Genomic DNA, 23,378 nt, shown 5'->3' on the forward strand with positions numbered 1-23,378 from the left:
TTGGGCTTAAACTGTAAGAAATGTGTAAAATTACAGAAGAAAAAAATCAGCTCCTTGGACAGGCTTTCCTGTAATTATAAACTAAACTCGCGGGAAATGTTCTTTTATTGTGACAAAAACAGAAATCTCAGTTTACAGTCAATAATGAAAAAACTTATGAAAACACATATAAAAGTCCAGAAATGTAAGCTCTCCGTCACATTTACTAAAGCAGTGGGCCGGACTGGAGTCTTTGCTGCCTCCCCCGGGCCTTATGTTTGACACCTCTGGTCTAAGGGATGGAGATGGTGCAAAGCCAGGATCCACATCCAACAGGCTGGACTTCCCACTCGCATCAGGATCTCCTCTAATAAACGCTGGGCTCTTTTTTTTTATTGGGTGCCAGGCAGGACTTGCCAGTGCTTCAGTGTAACTGAGCCTCTCTCTGGCTGCTGCATCAGACCGCCTCAGCGCTCAGTCGGGGTTTTACGCACACGTCGCAGGAGAAATGAGAACCAGACACTCCTCTGTGGTGTCTTCTCGTCATGGACACAAAGCAGCAGGTGTGACACTCACAAACTGTTAGAAAATTTCAAATTATTTGGCAATTATTCCTCCTGGCGACGCCGTGGATGTGTAGTGCCAAAAAACAAAAAATGTCTGCAGTTTTCCTGGTGGCGCGCCTGTTCCTCGCCTTCAGCGCCAGGATCGTGGAACGTGTGCGTGCCGCTGGCTTTCCAGCACTTCCAACTATTTGCTGGATTTTAACAGAGGAAAGTAACCCGTGAACGATCAAATCTGTTTTTACGAACAAACGTCACTTGTTCTCAGACACATTACTTAAGAACGCAAAGGAAACGTTCGTTTTTCGGTGGATGCGCACTTGGGCACAGCAACATCCTGAGAAGAAACGCGGAGATGCCCCACAGAGTCCACGTTCTGCTACTACTGCTGCTGTCGCTGTGTCGGCCGGCAGCAGCGACCCGGGTCAGAAACAAGACCGTCAGGACGCGGTCCTGCCTGGACATGCCGGAGGAGAAGTTGGAGGAGATTTTTGGACGGCTCTCGGTGGGAGTAATGAGCGCTTTCCATCACGCTCTGCAGCTGGAGCCGCAGGACAAACTTAACCTCACCTGCCCCACCACTGCACGGGTCCCGACCGACGGCAAGACCCGCCTCCCGGTCAACCTGCTCAGCATCTCCCCCTGGGCCTACAGGTGAGAGCAAGAGGGACACTTATCCGGTGCCAGTAACGCATTTACGTTTCATATCTGCTGGACACCGCTATGCTTAAAATAGCGACAAGGCGGCGATAAAAACATTTATTGGGATGTATTATGATTTAGAAACAACTGGAAGAAAGAAACCCGTGCGTGCTCACATATTTTATATTTAAATAACAGAACAGACTTTGTCAGCCGTGGATTCACGGTATAATTAAATTAGATATTTTAAGATTCTTCATTTGTCACATACATAATTACACGAGTACAACACGCAGTGAAATGAAATGTTTCCCGAAACGTGTCCTGAAAGGCGTTGCGCTTTCACAGTACCTACATCATGACGGCTACCGGCAACTTTCTGATTGCCTTTAATGCTAAACAAATACACGAAATACACTTTTTGAACAGACTTTGACATAAAGCAGAAAACATCAAAACAGGCTGAAGTACTATGTTAATCTCATGTAAGCGACAGAAACGCAGCAGCTCAGCTAAACAATGCACACGGTTTCCTAGGTTTAATTCAACCTTTTAAGTTCTACCCACATTTCTGGATATATCAGATTTTGTCCTTTTAGAAAAACTAGGTTTATTAAAGAAAAACATGTAACAGCTGATGATTGTTGAGTGTATTTTCTGGTGTGCATGGGCTCTCTCCGGGTACTCCGACTTCCTCCCACAGCCTAAAAATGGGTTAGGTTAATTGGTGAGGTGTGAATAGTGACCAATCCAGTCTCTTTCACCATGACAGCTGTGATAGTAAATGGATCAAGTCAACGGTAACATTTTCTTAAATATCTGAGCCAGACTGCTTTATTAATACCATCTGCAAAGAAGAGAGACAATGATCTCTTCTGCCAAAGCATTAACACCACCTTTGGCAAAATGACAGCTGCTCTATGAAACACTTTGCGTAGCAGTTGAGCCTTTCAGTTCTTGTTTGGAGCATTTATTTGTTCCCGCAGAAGGCTTCTAGCTCTGGGAAATTCTTGGGCCATCTTCCACGCTCTGCTCTGGGACGAATGCTGGCCAAACCTTCTGCTTCTAGACCCTCGGGAAGCGTAAACTGTGTTGTTATCCTGTTACAGCAGTCATTCTGTAAACGTCTTACAGGCATTTAGTGCATTTAGTTCCGTTTGTCCCTTTGTCTCCAGATTTTCCTCCAAGATTCCTTTTTTAGTTATTGTGTCCAAAGTTCTGTTAGTTCTTCAGCCTACAAAACATGCTGCTGATTGTTCAGGATTTATTTACAAACTTGTGTTGAACTTAAGAACTAAGTGTTCCCTGAAGGTTATATTTGTGCAGGTATAGCCACCCAAATTTTCTTGAAGTACACTATTGTAGTCTATTTGCTTTTCTAGTAAGGCCTCCTGCCCTTTAACAGCTGGGGCTCCATCCAATATCCAATATATTAGGAAAAGGGAGGGATGGCATCAGTAGAAGTTCTCTGAGAGCTCAGATTTTGTCACAAGAAATTTTGCATGGTTCTTTTTTTTTCCAGGGAAATGTACAAAACAAAAATATCTTGTTTATATATACAGTTCATGTACCAAGATGTTTCTGCCAGTGCATTGAACATCATTAAATACATTTTCAGGATCTCATACGACCCAAAGAGATATCCCCGCTACATCCCCGAGGCCTACTGCCTGTGCAAGGGCTGCCTGATCGGACCGCACGGCGAGGAGAGCAGTCAGTATCGCAGTACCCTGGTCTACGCTCCCTCCGTCATCCTGAGGAGAACAGGCTCCTGCGTCGGCGGCCGCCACTCTTACACGGAGATCTACGTCTCCATAGCCGTGGGATGCACCTGTGTGCCGCTGCTGGAGAAGAGGCCGAAGAAGAGCAACCAGAGCCTGCAGAGGAGAGAGCCTAAAGCCAGGAAGCTCTTTACTCCAAGAAAGGAAGCTTGACGGAAGCAGCACTGCTGCTGCAGAGAAGTTTTCTTTTGTTTGTTTTTTACAGCTGATTCGCTCGTGCTAGAACATTATGTCTGAAACGGAAGCCCCTGGAAATGTCACTTAAAAAGATAAGTTTAGTACAGCTTCAGCAGACAGATCGACCGACACAAGACAAACCTTTGAGTTCGAACTGGAGTTCAGAATTAAAACGCAACCATCTGTGTATCGGACAAACGCACTCAGATTTCCAACAAACTGAATGAAACTTTGACAAATACTACACCATAAAAACTGAAGGTCTGCTTCTGGCAAAAGTACAGAGGCACATGTTTTATTTAGCAACTCTCATACCAAGTAACGCAGATAGTTTTGCCTCTGCATGACAAGCTGTAGTAAAAAAAAAAGGGAGGTAGTTGTTATTTAGGTGATCCAGACCTTTCAAAACAAAAGCAAACAACAACAGAGGGCCTCACTTCTGAATGAGCTGATCAATGCTGCCACCTGCTGCTGTACAACATCTGCAACTTTCTCAGGTGATCAGAGCAACAAGCCCACGCTTCATGTTACTCAGACACTTTAATAACAGCAAACATCAAATATTTGCGACTGTTACCTCACTTATCTGGGTAACTGTACAAACATACAACACTTGTATGTTTCCCAGTAGAGCCCAATTGTTTAACAGCTGAGCTTTCTGAGCGGTTAGAAAATAAACGTTCTTTAGAAAAATTAAAAGTTGTTCCTGCTGCCTCTTTAATACTAAACAGCTGATGTACTCGTCACCCTTCTGGGTGTTTGCTGAACGGGGTGATGTATTCCCGTGAACTCTTTTCTTCTACTCGCTCATTTTGCCACCACAGAGCTGACCTGACCAAAAGTCTTTCATGATTTAGATTAAATAACTAACAGTAATCTGCTCTGAATTGGTATCAAAACCTGAGATGGACTAGACTTTCAGATTTATTACTTAAAAGCTACTCGAGCAGTGTAGCATTTAAAAACAGTGATTAACCCAACTTTCAGTCTCTTGTATGAATAAACCATGAAAAACACTGAAGCTTACATGAACCATAATGCCTCTTATCATCTTTTTGTTCAACCTTTGGTCTTGAAATAAAGTCCATGTCTTCAAAAGTTCCCGCAACCAGTCTGAATCACAAACTTACAGTCATCAAACCAAAGCCCAGACATCAGGACGGCGAGACACTGGGATTATTTTTTTCCATTCTCGGTGTATTCGTGAAGAGAACGCTGATCTTCATGTGAGATGGTTCACATGTCGCCCCTCCCCCATGAGCTCGGAACGAAGCGTCGATCTGATGGATGCCCGGCTCCTCAGCAGGACAGCAGGCGGGACGGGTAGTTGACAAAACAGCGGAACTCATTGGACAGGTTCCTGTTGTGTTTGGGCAAAAAGCTGCACATTTTTACATCCAGGAGATCTTTTGCCAGATTCTCCATGATGGCTCCTGTTGTTGAGAAACACCCCAAACACCACATGTTAAAAACACACCAAAAAAAACTGTTTAATACTAAATTTCACATCTAATCTAGTTTTTTTTAGCAGCTTGTGCCGCTCGTTCATTGTGACATCAAAGAAGCTAGCATTTATTCTTGACTCATACAGACAGACTGTGTTGTTAGACGATGATCAGAGGCTTCTCTCTGTGAGGAAACTACTTATGTGCCATCATCAGAGCTTGTTTGGGTCTCACCTGTGCACAGCAGCACTTTGCCTTTGCTCAGGTATTTGATGGTTTGGGTCACTTTGCTCAGACACTCCTCGGACAGGTAAGGCGGGTCAGCGAGGACAATGTCGAAGCTGTGAGGAGACACGCTGTCCGGAAGAGACAGCGGCTTGTTGTAGTCGTAGAACACAAAGTCCTCTCCGTAGGAGGCGAAGCGGCGGTCGTACTCCAACACCACGGCAGACACCCGATCTGAACCGTCCACCACACCCTGCTTCAGCTTCTGGTACACGCTGGGTGCGCTCAGGCATGCTATCCTGAGAGGAAAGGAGGCACAAAGCACAAAGTGCTCGCCAATCAGCAAAACCAAACGTCGATTCTACATGGTCACAGAACTCAAGCGTATTTTTTTTTCCTGTTTCACTAAATCAAAAACAGCTAATGACATCCGGGCAGCGTGTTCATGTGGGTGTGCGAGGTTTTACCTTCCTCCCTCTCCAGCCTCTCGTACCGCCTCCTCGGCTAACTGTGTTGCTGTCTCGTCGCTGTACCAGAACTGACTCATCCGCTGGTGGACATGCACAGACAGACATCTGTTACCGACATTCACGTTTCATTAACTCCGTCACATTACTGCGATTTACTGACAATGAGCTGAATTAAACCCTCCAAATAAAAAGGTCTGTTTCACTCTTTCGTGCAAATCTGGTTTAGAATTGGTCATCCTTGTGATTATTAATGGTTTGTCTTGTTTTAATAGTTGAACTTCTTCAAAATAAACACAAAACACCGTAAACTCACCCAGTCCTCCTCCACGGCTCCCACAGCAAACTGGTCTGTGGGTGCAGCGCTGTGATCCGTAACAACCTTCGTTTCCTTGTAAAACTCCTGCAGGGCGGCCAGAGTGTGAGCTGACAGAGTGGGAACATCATCATCGCTGTCGCTCATGGCTGAAGGAGCAGGACAATGCAGATTATTTGTCAGCGTATGTTTCAGGAATCTCTGAGCAGCCAAAGCTGAGCAGACCGCTGTAAACACTCAGTTTCAAACACTTTTTCTATTGAATATTTGAAAGGTCATAGAGGGGGGATATCTCAGCTATCTACTGGTTCTGTAAGCAAGGAAATCTCACCCACCCACTATTCAGACCCTCTGTTTAAAAGGGGTATTAGCTGTTTGCTCATAGGGTTGTAATCAAACAAAGACAAATGTGGCTTTAATCTAAATAACATTCACTCCAGAGAAAGGCTATTTCAGCATCTCACTGTGTCTACAATCTCTAATGACCACCTCATAGGAGCTGACTCCGGACTACTAACCTTCTTGATCTGAGTGCAGCATTTGATATTATATCCCATAACACCCTTCTGGACAGACTAGCTTCTACTGGAATCACTGACAAACCTTTAAACTGGTTTGAATCCTATCTCTCTGGCCACACTCAAAAATGTCCCGTCCATTTTCAGTTATTAACAATGTTCCTCATGGATCTCTCCTGGGCCCTCTGCTATTTATCCTCCTCTACTTCCTCTTGGTCATATCTTCCATAAAGTTAACATTAGTTTCCATTGTTATGCTGACACCTGTCTACCAAACCTAGCAGCACTCATGTGCCCAGGGCCATCTGTGTTTGCCTCTAGGAAGTCAAATCCTCATTCTCCAACAGCACTCTGCAATTTTATCAAACTAACCAGTGTTAAAACTGCACTTTGTCTAAAAATGTAACAATTTTTCCTCAGTTTCTGCCTCACTACAGGTCAAGAGTCTGGGTGTTGTTCTTTTTCTTTTTTGTGTCCCGTTTGGATCTATAGCCATCAGAATTGTTGTCTTAAGGCCAAGAAAGATGCCAAGCGAATTTATTTTACCAAGTGGATCATCATGGCCTTTCCATATTGGTCCACTTGATTGACCTTTATTATAATTATGTATTTATTTTACATACTACAAACGGGACAGACATGACTGGGGGATAGGACAGGGAGAGAGAATGAAAGAAAGAGAGGGAGAGAAAGAAAACCAAAGGGGAGAAGAGACGGTGAGAAGGGGGGGGGGGGGGGGGGGGGGGGAGAAGAAAGAAAAACAAAAAGAAACAAAACACCTGGGTCACCTGTATGGAGAAAAAAAACAGAAGAGAAAGCAAACAACAAAGAGCAACATAATAAAAAAACCAGCACCATCACAATAAACTAGCTTGCAGTAGATATCAGTAGATACTAAATAATAAACGATATTGTGCAGCACGCAAGATAGACAGCGCACAATGTGCTTTGAGGCAGCAGCCAAGAAAGGTGTAGTCCGCGTCTGTGTACACCTGTGTGGATCAGCATGCTTGCATTCCAAAGGTTTCTCCATGTAACGATCTGCTACGGAGTGTGGGGGGCCACAGCCCCGTCCACCAGGGCATGAAGCAGGTATGGAGGAGATCCAGGCCCCAGATATCACAGAGGCCCCAGAGTACAAGGACCCGAGGAGGACCACCAAAGGGGGGGGAACCGTGCCACCCTCCTGGGAAGAGCTGAGTAGAGCCCCAAAGGAGAGGTCACCCCGCAGCTATGGAGCAGAGGGGGTTGCAGTGGCGTGCCCGCGGGCTCTGCCGGCAGCCAGCTGTGCCAGAGAGGACCGAGCTTCAGGCCCAGAGGCCAGAGGCCTGAGGGCATCCCACCCCCCGGAAGGAGCCCAGCCGGGCCACAGGCGCCTGGCCCTGCCAATCGGCCACCAGGAGTGAGCCGGTACATACATGAGCGCCCAGCCCGAGTCGACAAGGACCACCAACACACCAACGTCTGAGGGCATCAGCCACCGGCAGAGAGTGTGGTGAGGGGAGATAGGCCTCCGTACTTTAGAGGGCCTGAGATGTACCCAGAGAGGTGGAGTCTAAGACCCAACCTGACATATAGACACAGACGAACAGGCACACGCGGACACAAACGTGCATTCCCACCCCATATACACAACCAAATACTCGGCACTCACCCAACGTGTAGACAGACACAAATAGACACTGCACAGACAGTCGCACTCCCCAAACTGGGTGTTGTTCTTAACAGCACACTTTCGTTTCAAGCACACATCAGTGACATCACACTTTGTAACATTCATCGCCTCCGTTCATCTCTCACACCTAACAGTACTGCCATACTGATTACTGTAACTCTATTCTTTTTGGTCTTCCTCTCAAGCCCCACTCCCAACCTGTCATGGCAGATGCCGCCCCCCCAGCCTAGTTCTGCTGGAGGCTTCTTCCTGTTAAAAGGGAGTTTTTCCTTCCCACAGTCGCCAAATGCTTACTCAAAGGAGGTCATCTGATTGTTGTGGTTTTCTCTGTATTGTTGTGGGATCTTTACCATATAATATAAAGTCAGTTAAGGTGACTGTTGCTATGGTAGTTGGCTCTTTATAAATAAAACTTAATTTAATTAAATTGAAGCCCATTAAACTTCAACTGGTCCAGAACTCCCTCCATTATTTACGTCACACTCCTTCAGCAGCTCCACTGACTTAAATACTGTAGTAATATCTTTAAGGCTGTAGGCAGCATGAACTTTTGCATGCCCACACACACATCTGCACTTATAGATCTCCTACCATTGGGTCTAGAGCCTCAGCAACTCCTTCCCACCAGACATCCGTAACAATTTCACATTCTGTCTCAGTCTGACTGCTTTCCACCTGTTACATTGTGATTTTACATTTACCCTTACATTGTAAGCTTGTTTTGACTCGATAGACACATTTTGGTTCATCCTTATTTTTTTTCACCTTATGTGTAAGGTGATGCCCCTCCTTTCCTGTCCCTTGATGCAAAACTTTGGAGAACATTTCTTTTTCTTTAGGGTTAGTGTCCTCACAACGAGGGAAAAGCGGCATTTCAAGGCCGAATTAAAAGATCACGTGACAGAAACGGACCCGTGGGTCAAAATTAACATCGCCGGTTAAAGGTCCACGAGACGAGTCTGTCGACCCTGTTCATATACTGACCCAAAAGAAACATACCTGATCAGTAGCTGCTTCCAGTCTGCACTTCTCTGTTGTCAACACGTGAGTAGTCGCAGAATAATGACGCAATCACTAACGTAGCTACAGCTTCAGTGCAGCTGGAAAGAAATCCAAATCGAGTCGATTAATCAGTCCACAGATTTACGAGAAATTGTGTATTTTATCATAAAAACAATTATTTTTTAATTTAACTATTTATTTATTTTTTTAAAGAATCCACTTGGTTTATTGTTTCTCTTCTCTTACATTTTATGAATTCATTAATTGAAGCTCCACCGAGTCCCACCTGACTGAAAGCCACAGCTCGGTGCTGTGACAGATCAAATGTTGGTTTAATGATCTGAGAAACCAGCTGACTTAAACTGTAGAAAAACGCATTTGTATGTTTTGTAGCAATCGGCAGCTGTTAATGGTTTAGTGGATGCGGTGAGAAGGATGTGTGTGGGTAAATATGTGGATGTACATGACTGTGTGTGTGTGTGTTTAAGGTACTACAAAGACTATACTGATAAACAACAAAGAACCTTCCTCCTCAGTCCCAGCTAAATTGGCTCTATTTATTTATTTAAAATACATAACTGTGCAAAAGCCCTGAGCAACTCTCCACTTCTTTATGTTTCTCTGGGAAAATGGGAAATAGGTGCAGTGATTTATTGAAATATCTGGACACATAGAAAGAAATACATTTGCAGTCTTCATCACAGCCTGAACTCTTAGCCAAGCTCTCTTGTAATTTCTTTAAGTAGTCTTCAGGAATCGTTCTCCAGGCTTCTTTGAGGACATTGGAAGCTCTTCTTTGCATGTTGGCTGTCTTTTGTTCTATGTTAAGATGATCCCACACGGCTTCACTATTGTCACTACTGGCTAAAATGCAGCCCCAGAACATGAAAGAGCCTCGGGCATGTTTTACAGATGCTTGTAGATATTGTTATACCTATCTTTTGACCTCCTCCATAAGTACTGATGACAATGTTAAACACAACAAATTTGCGATCTTGATCGGACCCATTGTCGCTGCTTTTTAGTCCAGTTCTTGTGTAATTTGTCATGCTTCAGTAGCCAGATGAGCTGAAGATGCACTGATCCACATGAAACTCTCAGGTCAGGACTTTTATATACCGTTTTTCTCCTGTAGCTGGGCTTCGTTTTTCAGTCTCGGCACTTCTTTGGTCATCCACTTTTTCAGTTTCCTAATTTTTTTAAGGACACTCTGCATGCCATGTTGAAACGTGGCAAGTGTTTTTGGGAATCTACTTATTGCTGGAAGAGTACTTTTATGTCCATTGGACGGTACTCTCACGCTACCATATATTGGAAGGTAAAAAAATAAATAAAAAAAATCTCAAGAATACTGCCTTAGGGATAAATATAAAGTAATCAGAATTGGTCCCAGGACAGAACCCTGTGGAACTTCATCATTCAGTGCAAATGTTGTTCTGTGTTTTTGTTTTAAATTTAAACAGAACATAATAAGCAGAACACTTTTTAATTTGCTATCACACAATTTGTCCAGCAGAATGACTTCCACGCCATTGTTTATGATCTTCTGAGCTGTCTGCAGCACCTGTAGCAGAGCAGCATCACAGCAGATGGTGGTGTGTAGTCCTGGGTCGTCTTTACAGTAAGCTGGAAACAATCCATGAGCTCTCTTCGCAGGTTAATGGAGTTGCTGGGTATGTACACACACATCTACAAGACCCCAAATATTCTCAATTTTGAATATTCCTAAATTCTGAACCCCCATCAAACATTTACCCCTGAAATTCTCTACTGGTTGGTTCCAGCTATAATAAAATGTGAAGCTCACTACAAACCACAACATTTATAGTGTAACAATTCAAAATAAGCTGTAAATATAGAAAGATTTCTACTTTCTACTCTGTTTCTGAAATAAAACCTTTTGAGGTTGTAAGCACTTCCATACTCTTGCTAAAGCTAAAACCACCCATTAACTGATTCCCAGGATCCAGAAAGAGATGCTTTCTCGACAACATTAATACTAACTCAGTCGGATACGTATTTGTAAAGACCAATTTAGTCTTTTCTTACATTTGATTCCTGGATCCAGATCACTTCTGGATTGGGCGATCCTCCACTTCTGATCATTTCCTTTAATGAAAATCTTTCCATAATCTTTTAAAGGTTCACAAAAAACAAAGACTGATCAGGATGTCTTGAAACGTATCTGCCTTCACAGTCTGCAGACTCAAAGGTCTGCTGTAGAACAATCGACAAATCAACAGTTTACTACAGCCAGCGCACATGTCAAAGAAAGTACAGAAGCCAGGACGTTTTATACAATACGTTTATGTACACTTTACACTTCATTAACAAAACAGCCATCTACAATAACAGGGATAGGACTGTGAACGAGGAGGGTTCTGTCTCCAACATAATGCTTCAGCAAGTGGCTCTGATCCTTTTTATTTGGTTTGTTATTGCTGTCCTTCAACTCCAACAGTCTCTGTAATATCCAGTGTGTGTGTGTTGAAGAGTGATCGGGTGGAGGTGCTGCTGTAGAAAAATACTAATAAAATCATCCTGCTAAACTTTCAAGGCGCCATCTGTCTCTGGCCTTCACGTGTCCAGAGGCAAGGGGGCCACAATATAAACTAAAATCCAAATAGGAAGGGAAAAAAAAACCAACTATATCAAACAGCAAAGGTCAACAGCGAGAAAATTGCTCCCTCTTTAGCTGAATTCATACATTGTTGAACTCGTACATCTCTGCCTGCCTTTTACTGGTGTATAAAAACATTTCCGTCATCTTTAATTCCCGTAACGTACATTTCTGAAGGGTATCAGCTTGGGTATCAGCCTTGAAAACATTATATATTTATAGATATTTACACCCTTTAGTCAAACACAATCTCAATTTGGTTTTCTGACGTTCCCAAGAAACAAATGTCCTCCTGTTCCGAGTGCATCAGCAGCCTCAAAGACAGCCGGCCACACCTCATGCTTTGTATGTCTTCTTAGGTTTTTGGCAGGCACAGTCCTTACTGGTTGTCATTTTTCGTATGGCATGATTCTCTCTCCTTATAACACACAGACGCACATAGAGAACAATCGGCAGAACAAAGGCACTCTGGGAAGGACTGGGGTGACGTGTGTGTGTATTTGAACTAGGGTGGGTTGGCCCCTCTAATGCCTCTAACTGCATACAAAACCTGAACAGCAACTTGTTTTGCCCTTAGTGTCGCTCTCTATGTTCCTGTGTGTGTGTGTGTGTGTGTGTGTGTGCGCGCTCCAGAAAGATCCAGGCACATGAGGAGGGGGAGGAGGAGCAGGAGGAGGTGGAAAGGGAGGACACCAGCAATCATCGGCTGCTGCTTGACAGTCCGTGCTCAGTTGCTTCAGTCTAACATGAACCTCTGAGTCCATCTGCTCAGCAGTTTAGTCTCCACAATTAGCTCCTCCTCCTCTTCATCGCGTCTGCTGATCGTGCTGGGCAGGCGGGTGAAACAGTAGGAAAGGGGGGGGGGAGGAGACATCCAAGGAGGTGAAAACAGGGTAAACATTCAGGCATGAGATCAACCGGCCCCAGCTGCCAGAGAGGTCCTCCGAGGCTTTCAGCCGTCCCTTCTACCCATAGTTCTCAGGGATGAAGCAGGGGGCGTCTTTGATTGGTTGCTTTTCAGAACGACGATGATTAGAGGCCGGTTTGGTTTTCCAGTGGTTATTTCACGCAGAGCAGGCCGCCGACGTTGGCTACAAACTCCTCCAGGCTTTTGAGGAAGGCAACCTTCTGCTTGCGGTCCATGGTGGGTGGCGTGCTGCTGGCTGTCAGCTTGTTGAAGGCGTCGGCTAACCGCTGGTAGATTATGGCGTCTCTCTGAGAGGACAGCAGGGTCTCAACCAGCTCCGAGTACTCCGCCTGACATGGAAAACCAATGTAGCATCAGATTAGTGTCAAACGAAGGCAAGGGTTAAAGCAGATAGTATTATCCCTCTTTCATTATAATACATTGAAAAATTGTTTTAATTTTATAATTTATATTGTTAAAAAGAAGAAAACATACACAAGATTCAATGTTCCAGTTTACAGTGTAATCCACTGCAGCGTACACGTCATAGTCACATGTCGGTATCTCTGCTTGCAATTCTGTAAAATTTCCCAACTTTTAAATAAAGTATTCATTATTTTATAAAAATGAACACTAGTAGTTTGCAGAGGATTTAATGAGAAAAGAAGTGGAGGAGTTCAAGTATCTCGGGGTCTTGCTCACGAGTGACGGGAGAGGGGAGTAGGAGATCGACAGACGATGGACGCTGCACCGGTCCTTCGTGCTGAAGAGAGAACGGAGTGTAAAAGCGAAGCTCTCAATTTACCGGTCGATCTATGTCCCTACCCTCACCTATGGTCATGAGCTGTGGGTAGTGACCGAAAGAACGAGATCGCAGATACAAGTGGCAGAAATGAGCTTCCTCCGAAGGGTGGCTGGCCTCTCCCTTAGAGATAGGGTGAGAAGTTCAGCCATCTGGGAGGGGCTCAGAGTAGAGCCGCTGCTCCTCCATATTGAAAGTAGCCAGATGAGGTGGTTTGGGCATCTGACGAGTATGCTTTCAGGGCATGTCCCACCGGGAGGAGGCCCCGGGGCAGACCCAGGACACGCTGGAGAGGTTATATCTCTCGGCTGGCCTGGGAACCGCTTGGTGTTTCACTGGACAAGCTGGAGGTGGTGGCCGGGGAGAGGGAGGTCTGGGCTTTTCTGCTTAGGCTGCTGCCCCCGCGACACGGCCCCGGATAAACGCAATGGATGGATATTCAGAAAATAGATTTAATGAATATTAGTTGTTTACTGTCATGAAAATAACATCCAAAATGTTTTATCTTTGGGTATTAATGTCATGTGGCCTTTTAACTGCATTTGTGTATGTTTGTTTAGTTGTCACTATACGCTAAAAGTCAGTATTATAAGTATATAAATAAATACATAGTTGGAATCTGCATATCTTTCAACCACTTTATGCCCGATGTAATAGCTCTGGTTGAAAGAATAACTACTCGCACATCACAAAACTGGTCAAGTTTTTGTGCAGCTGTGTTTTTGCAAACTAGCCACTAGAGGGCTTCTTGCGTCATTTATGAAACTGTGCCTGCACGCCAGGAGCAACTCAGGTCCCAGTAAAGGGATTTTCTTACATATACAGTTGTTACTTTTAAAAATGTGCCGTCACATTTAACTGTAAGGCAGAAACAGAAAGCCAGCTTGTTTCAATCATTTGCTAAAAGCGCACAAAAAAGGAGGAAAAAAACCAAAAAGCTTTATGTCCAGTAATCAACACATTTTTGCCACTGAGTAAAAGTCTGTTAATAACGGCACAGTTGTGGGTTTCAGCCTGAAGCACTTCTGTATTTGATGAAGCCCACATTTTAAAATGCTGCTTAGAAAAGAAATTCCAATTTAGAAGCTGAACAAAAGCAGAGCCTGGGAACCTTCAAAAAGAAAGACCTTCAGCATCTTAAAAGCCTTCATTTGTTGCACAGAACAAGAGAGGGAGGGAAAAAAGATTTTCACTGAGCTGCATGCACTGTGTGTTACTCACCTGGTGCAGGCACACGAGTGTGTAGAGGGCTTCTCCTGCCGCCACGGTCATCTCTGTGTTGTGTTTTTGCAGGACCAGCATGTCAAACACCAACTGAGTGCACAGAGGACGGCGTGAGCTGGTGTGCATTTGTTTACTTATTAGTACTCCCCCCCCCCCCCCTTTCTTCCTTTATAAAAGTTTTATTGTAATGCTGTCATGACAACATGAAGTGCGTATCGTACCTTGAGGAAATGACGGGTGGCGATAAAGAGAGGAGAGTCCTTCTCCTGGTTTTTAGCGCACTGTTCAGCCAGAGGAGACAGAGCCTCCAAACACAGCTGGCTGATTTCAGAACTCATCCTGAAACAGATGTTAAGGAGCACAAACTATTTTGACAAAATCATTTTTGCCTGTTGACAGGCTCGTCCACAGCTGCAGCAGGCAAACAGGAAAACGACTAAGTGCAAGAAAAGAACAAATCTCCCGTGGTGTGGCCTTCTGAGTATTTAGAAAGATTGTTGCCGTATTCCAGACAACATCTATGTCAACAGTTCTATGTAATTATGTAATTATGCAGGCTACATACTGAACTTAAAGGATAGAAAAAGGATCCTATTCCACTAGTATCAAACCAATATCAATACCAGCGTTGAGATCAATGCTATCGATATTTGGATCAATCCGCCCACCTCTACAGCCAATATGTGGATATTCTACAGATACTGGATATTCTCTCATAAATCCCACCATAACAATCAATACTGCTGGCACAGCAAGAGGATACGAGGTCATTCCCAGCTCCAGGGAGAACATGAGGCTCTTGAAGAGGTCTTCTGGCAGCTGTGGGATCTTTTCTGGAAAGATCTCACAGATGAAGGTGATGAGTTTGTAGTACTGGTTACACAAAGAGGGGAACTGGAAAATAACGAGAACAGGATCAGCGTGAGCTCACATATGTCACAGACATGATATTATATCAATATATAAAGAGACATCCGTGATTATGTTTTACCTTGAGCAGGTCCTGAGACATGAGCGGAAGAACTATATTGACACCATAGAGAACGACATCTGCAGCGGATACTGTTCGATTGGATGCTGGTGTTCCCTGGTCTTGATTTCGAAACACATCATCTAGAACGCACAGCCACTTGGTCAAGTTTAAACTTTAGCAACGTCTTCTTTTTAAGAGGAAAAATACGCAAAATCTATTTTTTTTAAAAACCTCACCTGTGTCGCTGAAGTCGATGAACTCTTTGGAGAGCAGGTTTGTGAGCAGCTCCATGATGAGCAGCAGGTCCTGGTACTGGTCCTCCTCGGCCGTGGCATCGCTTCGCTTCCTGCTCTGGTTGTTTTTGGAGTAGACCTGCAGCAGCGTTAGGCACGCCTCGTACAGCTTCATGGACTTGGTCTGAATCAGGAGTACACAAGTGACCACTATTACAACTGTGCTTCCATGACGATAAAAATGCTAACCTACAGCCTCCCAGTCGATGCCTCTATGGTATCAATTTGAAAACCCTAGGTGACATCTTTCTCAAGTGATTGTGTTTACAAAATCCTCAGGAAAACAGACCTCTGACCTTAGTCTTGAGGTCAGAGTCACCAAGTTTCAAAGTGATCCAAGATTTGCGTTAGATGGTGTCAAATTGAAAATCCTATGTTTGGTTGCCAGTGCAGTTTTTTCCTTCTTCAGAAATATATTAAGTGAGTCTTGGACATACAGTTGGAGTTTGTTTCTATGCCAGATGGAAAACCACCAGCATTTTATACTTTAAAACCTTGTCTGCAGGTAACACAGTGGAAACGTCTCTCACCTCTCCCAGGTAACAGATCTGTTTGTGAGCCACTTCCACAAAAACCTCAATGATGAGGTTGATTGTTTCCGGTGTGTTACTGTAAACCTGGGTGACAAAAGAAAAAAAAAAAAGGTGTTGTCAGATCAGATTCAGGTTTTAATTCAGCTCAATAGAGATTGACAGACCACGTGACTTTTGCACATTGCATGCTGGGAACTCGTGGCAAAACAATCCAAGTACCGCATCAAATGCAAGCATTTGCAGCACCGCAAACCTTCATTCTCCGGTTCCAATAAATTCTTGCTTTTTCTTTGCCCCCCAAAAAAATTATGTACAAAACGAAGGAGAACAATGCCGGTCCGTACAAAGACAGACTCAACGAAAAGTCAAAGAAAAGATACGAGGAAAAAATCAAAGGAGTGAAAGGGTCAGACCCTTACGAGCACACAGAGTGGACAAAAGACGTTAGCGTGCTGCCCAACTTTCACCACGCTCATATTTATAATTATACGGTTCTTGGAGTGAGTGCATACACTCATGAAGTTTAGTAACTTCAGGTCACTGCAACAAGCCCAGGTACAGTTTACCGACGGATGGGTGCAGGACCTTGAAATGCACCGTGTAGAACGAAAGACCATCGTACGTATCATAAGTTTACCAGTCTCACAAATCGTTGTCATAAATACACATTCGTTAACCGTTTATTAATAGGACCTTTGAGCTCAATGGTAATTAATTAGTAGTGGAAATAATTTCTGGTAGCATCACAGAAATGTAGCAGTGACAATAATATTGTATGCTGTAATCGTACTGGGCAATTAGTGATACAAAACAACTGTTTTATCCTGTGAATAAAAGTATATGTTTTTGTCAATGTACCATAATAACAGAAGCGAAACGCAATATTGTGTCAGGACAATTCACTATTTATGCACAATAAATAAAGGAGCATAGCGCGACAATTTCTGTTCAGCGCCAGACTTAATTGGTGATATAGGTTACAAGCATGTTAAGAAAAATGACGTTTTAACTACTACAAAACACTGACCTTTGCCAGTGTTTTGCTTGGAGCAGACTAACCTGTGAGCTGGAGTGTTCTGGGACGTTATATTTGGTATATCCAGGCCATCCGTCGGCTCTTTTTACTTCGGAAACATGGCTCGAACAATTTCTCTTCAACGACGTAATCCGATAACAACCGATCTCTTTACTCGTCGGCTTCCCGTGGCTGTCATGCGACCGGCTATTGCAGTTAATAATACAACAGCTTCTTGCCATTTTTTGCGTTTCTTTTTATCGCTGTGTGACTGATTTTAATTGAAAGCCTGCGTGCGCTAGTACCTCTTGCCACGAGTTCCCAGAATTCTTTGCGGTTTTACCCCTGAGTGACGTCACATTTTCAATCTCTATATCTACAGGGTTAGATTCTGTTACCTCCATGAGGCCAATGCAGCTGGACAGGAAGTCCATGAGGAAAGAGAAGAGCGAGGCCACGTTGTCGATCTGCGTCGCCTCTGCGATGCCACACAACGCCTCCAACGTAGCGACGATTTCCTGTTTGACAGCTTCTTCTTGGCTGATCTGAGCAAAGTTCTCTTGGTTGATGAGGTTAAGAAAACGCTGCTGGAGCGGGTGAAGCACCTGCAACGACAGGCAGAAGGTCAGATGGCGAGACAGTGCATTAGAGCTACAGAGTATTTGACTACCGGTATAATATAGAGTCACTGGCCACTTAATTAGGCACAACTGTTCAACTGTTGCTTGTTAGCAAAAAGCGCAGCAACCCATTGCACTTGCAGATACTGGCAAAATAACCTTCTTAAGTTCAACCGAGAATGGGGATGAAAGGTGGTTTATGTGACTTTGAACATGGCATGGCTGTTGGAGTCCGACGTGCTTGTTGGAGCATTTGAGAAACTGCTGACCTAGCAGGATTTTCCCAACAAAACCATCTCTGGATTTACAGAAGATGATCCACAAAAAAAGAGGAAATTCTCTGGGCACATATGCCTTGTTGATGTAATGTCAGGCTCACCAAATTTGGTGATGAGTCTCAATTTCTGCTGTGATGTTTCAGACTGGTGATGGTGTAACTGCGTGGAGGATATTCAAGACCCTCCTTGTAACCCTTTAAAGGGTTTGCCTGAACTCAATCAAACAAAGTGACTTGAACAAGTAGGATAAAAGAGAATTTTCTGTCCATGTAAACAAACATCACTACAGTAGAGATCAACCAAAGCCGTGTTTGATCAGGTGCTTCGCTCTACTTCCAAACACAGAGCGATCTGACTTCAGACAGAACAGCTGTACGGACCGACAGCTGCGACCTCACTCCTACACTCACCATAATTACTTTGGAGTCATTGTGGCTTTGCACCCCCGTTTACTACTGTCAGCTTATTAAGAAAAGGACCTCCAGGATCACGGCGAGGATCATGTTATACACACGGGAGAAAGACTAAACGCAGGAATATTATCGACTTCATCCATCTGTCCTAATCCTCATAGCTCACTGAACTCTGTGCAGCTCCTCATCTCTAAACAGGACTAAATAATTTGATTTTTTTTTTTGAAAGGATTTTTTGTGATTTTTAGAGCTGTAATGTTAAAAAGAATTGCAAAAAGCTTTGGCTTGCTAGATTTGACAGACGATGCTACAAAAAGATAAAACTGTGCAAGACGAGAGAAGTAGTTAGAGAAGCAGGCTGCAAACAAACAGATCAAACCCACTTTATACGGGAAAACAACTTAATGCGTCACAAGCACTTGAAACAATTATCCGATGCACAGAGACACACACTGACTGCTTCTTAGCAACGCCGCTCATTACCAAAATGTCACGGCCTTTTACATTTTACTCTTCTGCTAATTCTCCTGTTTCACTGTACTAAGACTTCATTTACTTTGCTTCCCCCCCACCCCCCCAGTGCAACCACTACTACTAAACAATCATTAATCAGTAAATCACTTAAGTACTTCTACACGTATCAGCACACCTCAGCCCAGTACTGCTGCTTGGCATCAGAGTCCATTTGTGCAAAGCCTCCCAGGACCAGAGCCTTCATCAGAGTCCTCTGCACGGAGCTGGACAGCAAGTGGAGAGGTGGGCTGCGGCTGGCAAATTGCTTCGCCAGGTTCCACCAGCTCTCACACTGCACCACGATGTTTGCCCTGAATGGAGAGGGAGGCAACGGGTCTGTTAGAGTCTGACGATCCACTGTGACTCCTGCCCAGTGCTAACCAGAGAAAAGAATAGATTTTCTTATAAAAATCTGCATTTATCAACACAAGATGTGAAGGGAGATGTAATATTTTTGAAAAGCAAGCAAACATGCTCATGGTTAAATTATATGTGGTTATATTATGTGTAACAAATGTGTCATTGGGGAATGGGAAGGTCATCTAAACATTCAGTTTAAATACTGAACATTTATTTCTGATTACCTGAAAACATTATTTGTCTATCAAAGAGTAACATGTTCTTACCTCTCCCGCTTCTCTACCAGCGTCACCAGCAGCTCCACGGTGTCGTTGGCTAGCTCAGCCTCTGAGCTCCACACGGTCAGGTTGTTGATCACCTTTTCCAGGAGATATCCCACAATCCACTGGGCCCCCTCTGTGTCGGCACCAAACGCTGTGCTGAGGGGGATGCTGATCTGAGGAAGGGTAGAAAAGGATGAGCTGGATAGAAGACGACTGCCTGCTTTATGGCCATTATTGGAGAAAAATACCAACTGGTGCAAAAATGTGTATTACAGCGACAGTGTAGAAAAGATCTGATTGATGAAGCGATCGGTTAGCTCAGCCTTATACCTGCCCATAGAGCTTCTCGTCCACGAGCAGATACGTCTTAGCCCATCGTCTGAGGAACCACACGATGTCCTTCCCCATTTGCGGGCTCAAAAGCTCCGTCAGATTCGCTCTGGTTGCCCTGGACTCCACTTCTGACGTCCTCAACACCGCTGACAGCAACCTGAAGGCAAAGGAAGTTGGATTTAGAGCTTCACCGCCATCTTTTTTTTGTTTTGTTTTTACAAATCCTATCCGTTAACAGCACCTAGAGGTATATTTGTCACACAAAAGCACCCTACACAGGTTTCACAGGTAGTCCAGCTCCACCAGGATGGCATATCAACATCCGCCATTGCCAGGAGGTTTGCTGTTTTTCCCAGCACAGTATCAAAAGCATGGGGGACATTCCAGGAGACAGGAAGTTACTCAGGAGAGCTGGACAGGGCCGTAGAAGTCCCAAGAAGGAACAGAATGAGCACTGCCAGAGCCAAAAAATTGACCTTCTGCATGACACTGTTGCAAATGTCTCTGATCAAACAATCAGAAAAAGACTTCATGAGGGTTGCCTGAGGGCCTGAAACCCTCTAATGCAGACCTTCCTAAAGTGTGGGGCCATTGCAGGGGGGGTGCGGCATGAAAAGGGAAAAAACAAAACACAACAATGCTTGGACACTGCTAGCACGGGCGCCCACACAAACGCAAAGCAGGAGATGAAGCATCGCTGAATATGTTTCCAAACCAACTTCATTCTAAGCCAAAGACTAGAAAATATGGTGAAGCATGTCTGCCCTTTGGTTTCACCTGCACAAGTGCCGAGGTAGGTCTCCCTGCAGAATTGGTCTTTCCTTTGTAGGGAGCAGCGCTGGGCTCTTCAAATCACAGACAAACAGGATCCCACATTCTTGATTTTTAGTTCACAAACACTTGTAATGACTAACTACTCCTGACATTTTGGAGATGTTTGCTCTTTATACAGTAAAGTTACAGCAGGATACAAATAATATCAGGCTGATCCTGCCACGATTTGTTCCCCCAGTTCAAATCACAGACAAACAGGATCTCACAGCCGTTTATGGTTTTAAACCCATTTTGCACAGAGAGGCACTTTTTGAAAAATGTATTGATAGCAATGTTGAATATTATTACACAGGAAAAAACAACTACATGTAAAATAATCACACCGTGACGCCTCTGCCTTTGTAAACGGAGGGACAGTAACTGCGTGTGTGTAAGCGTGTAAAACCTGCAGATAGTCAGATTAACAGTATTTTGTTTCTGCAATTCCTCTCATGTAAACAATAACGTGGCGCACAGCGTGACGTGAAAAAAGGCACATCCCTTTGACGCTGCGTGACGAACTCTGTATTCCTCGTCCACACGGAAACGCAAAAAAGGAGTTTTAAAAATCTCAGTTTTCGGTGATTTGAAACGCCGTTTCCGTGTGGACGACACAGCTGCGTTTACAAAAATACCCGTGTAGGTGCGGACGTAGCGTAAAAGAGTTAGTGGTTTATTTATTGCAGTTTACTTGTATTTGCTTAATTGTTTACTAAATGTTTGAGGTGTGAAATAAACTGCAATGGAGCAAAATATGTGTGTGTGTGGTTGGAGGATGTGTTTGTGCGTGTGTGTGTGCGTGCGCAAGGGGGGGCGCGAACATTTTTCTGTAAAACAAAGGGGGGCCCAGCGAAAAAAGTTTGGGAACCACTGCTCTAATGAGTCCATATAAGCAGACTGGCATTTGTCATTGATTACCAGAATTGGCAGGCCCACCACTGGCACGCTGTGCTTTTCACACACTGAGCAGAAGTGACAAATGTGAAAAGGTCTCGAGAAACCACGGAGAACGTCACGCTTGTAACCGTTTAACATGGTTCAGCATGTTCAGTGTCTTTATTTCTATCCATTTTGAGATGGCCAATAAATATACCTCCTCTGGAGGAATTAAAACGCAACAAGGAGACTATGGAGAGACTGTGTAGACACTTTATACTTATACCCTGTGCACAGGCATATTTAATGCCTGGCCATTGATTTTATTGTTAGCAACGAAATTATACCCCACCGCTACAGCAAAATGATCACATATCAGCTGATGATCCTCTTGCTGCCCGTGTGTTAAAGAGTAAGCTTCCCAGTCCACACACACACACACACACACAATACAAAAGGACAGAGAGACAGAGGGCTTATAGCAGCTTACAGGAGGACAGTGCACAGTTTCACATTGTTTGCAGAAAACAAAACCACGCTGACATTTATGGGGCTGGGGTCGCCCGCTCGCTATTGGGAAACCTGATGCCATCAGCCACTCATATCTGCAATCCACCACACACACACACACCTATACACAATGAACAATCTAGAAAAGACAACAGCACCATGACCTTCAACAGACAACATCAGTGGCTGCTGTGAATGTCTATTGTCGTCACTGTGATCACACACACACACACACACACACACACACACACACACACACACACACACACACACGAATGCCTTTAAACAGACGAGCATCCAGTGCAATGATAAAGCCTCCGAGCAGCCCAAGGCTCCCAACACTGCAAGCTGCACAGCTAATAGATGCTAAAAAATAAATCCTATCCGGTAACAGCTCCTAGAGCTATACTTTGCATGCTTGAGCGTATTTAATTATCTGCTGGTGTATTTTTAGCACCAACATTTTGCACTAATGTACAACAATCCCAGAGTAACAACAGTGCGACACAGAAACTAGAAAAAATGAATGAGGTGCTGCCGTCGTAAAAGAAAAAAAGCTGGAAATATCAGCCACCCTCAGTAAAAACTCAAATATTTGTGAATTACACTGATGCATGTTTTGTCATACGTGTGCATTTATATTTAAAAGAGTCAAAGGAGCTTGCAAAGAAAAGCGTCTGGACTTCTTTAAGTTACTTGAAGACGTTTCACCTCTCATCCGAGAAGCTTCTTCAGTTCTAAGGTCAAATGGTGAGGTGCAAGCTCCTTTGACTACGATGACCTGGATGACTGAGAACCTTCACAGATATATTTAAAAGAGTTTGTCTGGACCGCCCAACATTAAACTATCGTATTACCACAGTACGTGTTCCTGTGTTTTTACAGCTCCACATTCAGACCTGAGTGAATGCAAAGAAACGAGCCCACCTTTAGATTTATGGGACAATAACGGTGACAAACTTTGCGTCCAACTAACTCCCGGCAGTGAGGAAACTGCACGTAGAGAGGGAGGCTTAGACTCAACACACAGTTTAATCTGTATGAGTCCAAAGATGTGATATCAGAATTATAAACCAGCAGTCAAAATGCAACAAAAAGCACAAAGCAAACAAAGATTCAACGTTTCTACAGTCTGGAGCTGCAAATTCTAACTTTTGAAAACAGCAATGAATGTGAGATTTAAGCATCTCAGCTACTCAGAAAAAATGGTTTTAACATGTGTGGGTCCCCGACTACTGGGCA

The 23,378-nt window shown here is 44.0% G+C and overlaps 4 protein-coding genes across 4 annotated transcripts in view; 2 read left to right on the top strand and 2 right to left on the bottom strand.

Annotated features, from left to right (window-relative positions):
- ift88 (intraflagellar transport 88 homolog) overlaps nt 1-2,935 on the top strand; it is a 23,819-nt gene extending 20,884 nt beyond the window's left edge. Inside the window, exon 28 of the mRNA XM_086266883.1 lies at nt 2,803-2,935. The gene's annotated coding sequence lies outside the window, so the exon portion shown is untranslated. The remainder of the gene's footprint in view (nt 1-2,802) is intronic.
- Nucleotides 394-8,879, bottom strand: eef1akmt1 (EEF1A lysine methyltransferase 1). Its single transcript, XM_086266892.1, has 5 exons — nt 8,788-8,879; nt 5,596-5,744; nt 5,280-5,362; nt 4,822-5,111; nt 394-4,575 (listed from the first exon to the last, which is right to left on the bottom strand). Exons 2-5 carry the CDS (start codon nt 5,740-5,742, stop codon nt 4,442-4,444), a joined length of 654 nt encoding a protein of 217 aa, XP_086123018.1. The 5' UTR covers nt 5,743-5,744; nt 8,788-8,879; the 3' UTR covers nt 394-4,441.
- On the top strand, nt 412-5,509 carry il17d (interleukin 17d). The gene is made up of 2 exons (XM_086266891.1): nt 412-1,196; nt 2,803-5,509. The coding sequence occupies exons 1-2, from the start codon at nt 898-900 to the stop codon at nt 3,116-3,118; spliced, it is 615 nt and encodes a 204-aa protein (XP_086123017.1). The 5' UTR covers nt 412-897; the 3' UTR covers nt 3,119-5,509.
- A 2,208-nt stretch (nt 8,880-11,087) lies between the features above and the next one.
- xpo4 (exportin 4) overlaps nt 11,088-23,378 on the bottom strand; it is a 67,300-nt gene continuing 55,009 nt past the window's right edge. Inside the window, exons 14-24 of the mRNA XM_086267826.1 lie at nt 19,935-20,094; nt 19,608-19,777; nt 19,118-19,292; nt 17,556-17,762; nt 16,140-16,226; nt 15,553-15,733; nt 15,335-15,456; nt 15,107-15,237; nt 14,565-14,682; nt 14,341-14,433; nt 11,088-12,667 (exon numbers count right to left, since the gene is read on the bottom strand). Coding sequence (XP_086123952.1) covers nt 12,470-12,667; nt 14,341-14,433; nt 14,565-14,682; nt 15,107-15,237; nt 15,335-15,456; nt 15,553-15,733; nt 16,140-16,226; nt 17,556-17,762; nt 19,118-19,292; nt 19,608-19,777; nt 19,935-20,094 — 1,642 coding nt within the window. The 3' untranslated portion in view covers nt 11,088-12,469. The remainder of the gene's footprint in view (nt 12,668-14,340; nt 14,434-14,564; nt 14,683-15,106; nt 15,238-15,334; nt 15,457-15,552; nt 15,734-16,139; nt 16,227-17,555; nt 17,763-19,117; nt 19,293-19,607; nt 19,778-19,934; nt 20,095-23,378) is intronic.

The sequence above is a fragment of the Aulonocara sp. 'chitande type north' Nkhata Bay genome, linkage group LG16 (assembly GCF_057382095.1).
Source record: "Aulonocara sp. 'chitande type north' Nkhata Bay isolate Kocher_YH1m ecotype deep benthic linkage group LG16, A_spYH_male_GT1.1, whole genome shotgun sequence".
Lineage (NCBI taxonomy): Eukaryota > Metazoa > Chordata > Actinopteri > Cichliformes > Cichlidae > Aulonocara > Aulonocara sp. 'chitande type north' Nkhata Bay.

Excerpts from the sequence above, each read along its gene's own strand:
- il17d (XM_086266891.1), top strand. The coding sequence starts at position 898 with ATGCCCCACAGAGTCCACGTTCTGCTACTACTGCTGCTGTCGCTGTGT. Across the intron at positions 1,197-2,802 it reads ATCTCCCCCTGGGCCTACAG|GATCTCATACGACCCAAAGA; the intron begins GTGAGAGCAAGA and ends ATACATTTTCAG.
- eef1akmt1 (XM_086266892.1), bottom strand. The coding sequence starts at position 5,742 with ATGAGCGACAGCGATGATGATGTTCCCACTCTGTCAGCTCACACTCTG. Across the intron at positions 5,112-5,279 it reads GAGGCTGGAGAGGGAGGAAG|GATAGCATGCCTGAGCGCAC; the intron begins GTAAAACCTCGC and ends CTTTCCTCTCAG. Across the intron at positions 4,576-4,821 it reads CAAAGTGCTGCTGTGCACAG|GAGCCATCATGGAGAATCTG; the intron begins GTGAGACCCAAA and ends TCTCAACAACAG.